The sequence below is a fragment of the Camelina sativa genome, chromosome 13 (genome assembly GCF_000633955.1).
Source record: "Camelina sativa cultivar DH55 chromosome 13, Cs, whole genome shotgun sequence".
Lineage (NCBI taxonomy): Eukaryota > Viridiplantae > Streptophyta > Magnoliopsida > Brassicales > Brassicaceae > Camelina > Camelina sativa.
This window is the reverse complement of record NC_025697.1, coordinates 9210794-9214082: the sequence shown is the minus strand read 5'-3', so window position 1 is coordinate 9214082 and position 3289 is coordinate 9210794. Positions and strand designations below refer to the sequence as shown.

The 3289-nt window shown below is 38.2% G+C and overlaps 1 protein-coding gene across 1 annotated transcript; it reads right to left on the bottom strand.

The window, feature by feature from the left end:
• LOC104736141 (pollen receptor-like kinase 6) lies at window positions 1679-3288 on the bottom strand (the record flags this gene model as incomplete). Its single annotated transcript, XM_010456072.2, has 2 exons — window positions 1679-2444; window positions 2610-3288. Coding segments are annotated over 2 exons (1248 nt in total), but the record flags the coding sequence as incomplete, so codon positions are not given.

Sequence of the window (3289 nt, the reverse complement as noted above, 5' to 3'; positions counted from 1 at the left end):
CAAGACGTGATACAAGATTGTTGTTGTTTTATGTGCGTGAGAAGTTTATAGAAGGTTTGAGAAGGCAATATTGAAGGAAGATTTGAGGATGAATTGAAGAGGAAAACTACTATTTATTGGGTTGATTAAATTGGAGTTTTACAAGGAAAAGGAAAATAGCAAAAAGGAAAAAGTCATTTTCTTATGGAATTTGGAAATCTTCTCTTATGGTGATTAGGAAGTCTTTGTGGATATATAAGGAGGTGTTGGGCACGTCCTAGAGAAGTAAGAGAGCTGAGACATAAATAATAAAATCCTAGAGAGCTTTCTCATTGTGTGCGGCTTAGTTTCGCAGTTTGATGCTTGTGTTGTTCAAGCTTATTTGTTCGTCGGTGTGGCGTTTGTGTGAAGGTTGCTCCAGAGTGTTGGAGATCTGAAGTCTAGGCTCAGGGGGAGTTTAGCCCAAGGTTAGGTTATCTTGGTTTAAATCTAGGCTTGGTGTTAGTCTAGTTAAGGGTAGAGAATTATCCTTAAGATTTCATGTTATAGAACAGAGCGGTGAATTAAGAGGGTTTTGCTTGATTTACGCGTTTGCGAATAGGTTGTATTTGCTTTCTTGTTCTAGAGGAATCGAAATCTGGACGTGGTCCCGGGAAGTAGAAAAAACTGAACCTCGTTAACAAAGTTCTTGTATTTTTTACTTTCTGCACTTTATTATTGCCTCATCCGCATTTACAACACGGTTGACAAGTGATTACCGGAGTTATTATGATATGGTCCTCGTCCTCCATACCTTAAAAAATCCTCCATACCTTAAAAAATAAATTAGATTAATTACCACAATAATTAAAAACCACAAAATTTGAGAAATCAGGGCATTTTAAAAATATTTGTATACATATTCACTTCATAGCTTCGAACCTGTGAAGTGAATTTCTCCCTAGCAATTGGAAGCTCTGCATTAATAAAAAAAAAAGAAGATTATTCGTTAGTTTTTGTGGTTATTATGCTATTATATATTATGACAGAAATTCTTTCATGAAAATTAATAACTTAAAAAAAAAAAAGTCATTCTTTATCATTTCAATTATTTCGGTTTATATATTAGCTAGCTAACATAATTGCCTCTGTATGTGAATGAGTACACTGTGCCATTGATATTTACCTATGTATGTGAATGACGACGTCGATCATTTTGTACTTAACTTTCCAAGAATTACCAATTAATATTCAAAATGATACAGTCACTGTTCAACAAATTATAGATACATGAAAAATAATTGAATCAAATAACATTTGCATACTCAAGTTTTTTCATGAGATGTCTTATTTGCTGATATGTCTGCACATTCATCTTGATCTTTGTAACAAATTTTGACTCCTTCTAGCAGTTATGTGGAAACATATTAAAAAGAAAAAATAATTGGCAACAATCACAAGACCAATGATTATGAGATGAATGGACTTTTCTCATATAGTAATGATTAGATTAAAAAAAAAACATATATTCCTAGAAAATAAAAAGTCTTATCATGTTTGACATTTTAAAAAAAAATAAAAAAAGAGGAAATATAGAAAGAAAAATTTTAAAATATTTCTAACTTTTTGATGAATCATTGTGGTTTTCTTATGGAACAAGAAACATAAAACGTATAATTTTTTTTCTTTTTTTCTTTCCAAAGATAGATCACTGCAACCACAAAAAGGAAAATAGAAACCCTCCGAAGAAACAAAACCTTTTATCCTATTTACGAACCCAAATTCATCAACACTTCGCTCCGTGGTTAGTATATTATATATATATACATATATATACAGATTCCGAAGGTTTTCTTTCTTCCTTTTAGAGTTTGATTGTTCGTTCCGATCATGATTGCATGCGGTCTAAACATCTCATCAAGTGTTTACTTGTTCTATCCTTCTAACAGCTTCCCTCATGTCTAATCTCTCGTCTGGATTACTTGCGATACAAGCAGCCCCAACCCGCAACAGTTCCACCATCTGTCGCACCGAATCAGTATTGTTTACTATCTCCGGATCGATAAGTTCTTCTTCCTTCTGCTCCGCGACCGAAGATTGTACCCATTGAACTATATCGGTACCGCCTTTACCGTTGTTTAAGTACTGAGAAGGGAACTTCCCTGTCAAGATCTCTAGAATTATAATTCCGAGGCAGTAGACGTCCGATTTATGAGAGACCTGCTGGGTCTGAGCAAACTCGGGCGTCTTGAAAGCGAACAACGCCTGTGATGCGTTGGTTGGCTGGAGAAGCGGTAAGAATGCGTAATCGCTGATCAAAGGCTCGTAGGTCTCGCTGAGGAGAACGTTGCTTGATTTGAGGTTACCGTGTGGGAGATCGTAAGACGCAAACTCCTCGTGCAAGAACTTCATTCCGTGCGCAACTCCTTGAATGATCTTCAACCTTGTCGGCCAAGTTAGTTCCGAATGGTATATCCCCCGGTCACCTGTTTTGTAATACCAAAGTTTCATTTAGCCTTAGTAGTTGAAAGGTTTCATCCACTGTGCTTTTATATATGTTGATCACTAAATTGTGTTAAATGACTTGGAATCAAGATTTATCTTCTTGACTAATTAAAAAGGAAAAAAAAAAAGAATCATTCCGGGGTTACCATGCAAAACGTAAAGCAAGCTGCTTTTAGGCATGTATTCGGAGACAACAAGCTTCTCTTCGCGACGGTAGTGATAGGCTAAAGGGGTAAGAATGTTAGGGTGGCGGAGTTTCCCAAAGCGTCTCATCTCGACATCGAAAGGTTCACGTGCAAGTTGATTCATATCCCTAATCCTCTTCACTACAACGGATAAACCATTGGTCATGACGGCCTTGTAAGCTGATCCAAGACTACCATTGCCAAGCACCTCAGCTGCAGCCTTCATTAAATCCGGTAAACCGAAAGAACCCTTGTCGCTATTTACCATTATAATGTCACCCATCCCACCGCCAAGGCCTCCTCCTCCTCCTCCGTTACCGCCTTTCCCAACTTGAGACACGCCTTTCTTGGAGGAACCGCTTCCATCCGCGTTTCCACCACGCTTTCTGCTCGATTCCGTAGACCTTTTCGCTGTGGTGGATACGGATTCGGGTACTCTGACTTCCACAATATCGTTGTCGCTCAGACGTTGTTTGTCGAGCATTCGAAAGTCGGGGTTCTTCTTCTTGTTTCGCTTCCTTATAACGCCTACGATAATAACGAACATAAGAAGAAGCGTGAAGGCAACCATGATCGCGTGTACCGTGGCATTGTTCGAGTTGGGAGATACTGTGGCTGTTGGAGGCGTCTGGCCTCCGTCA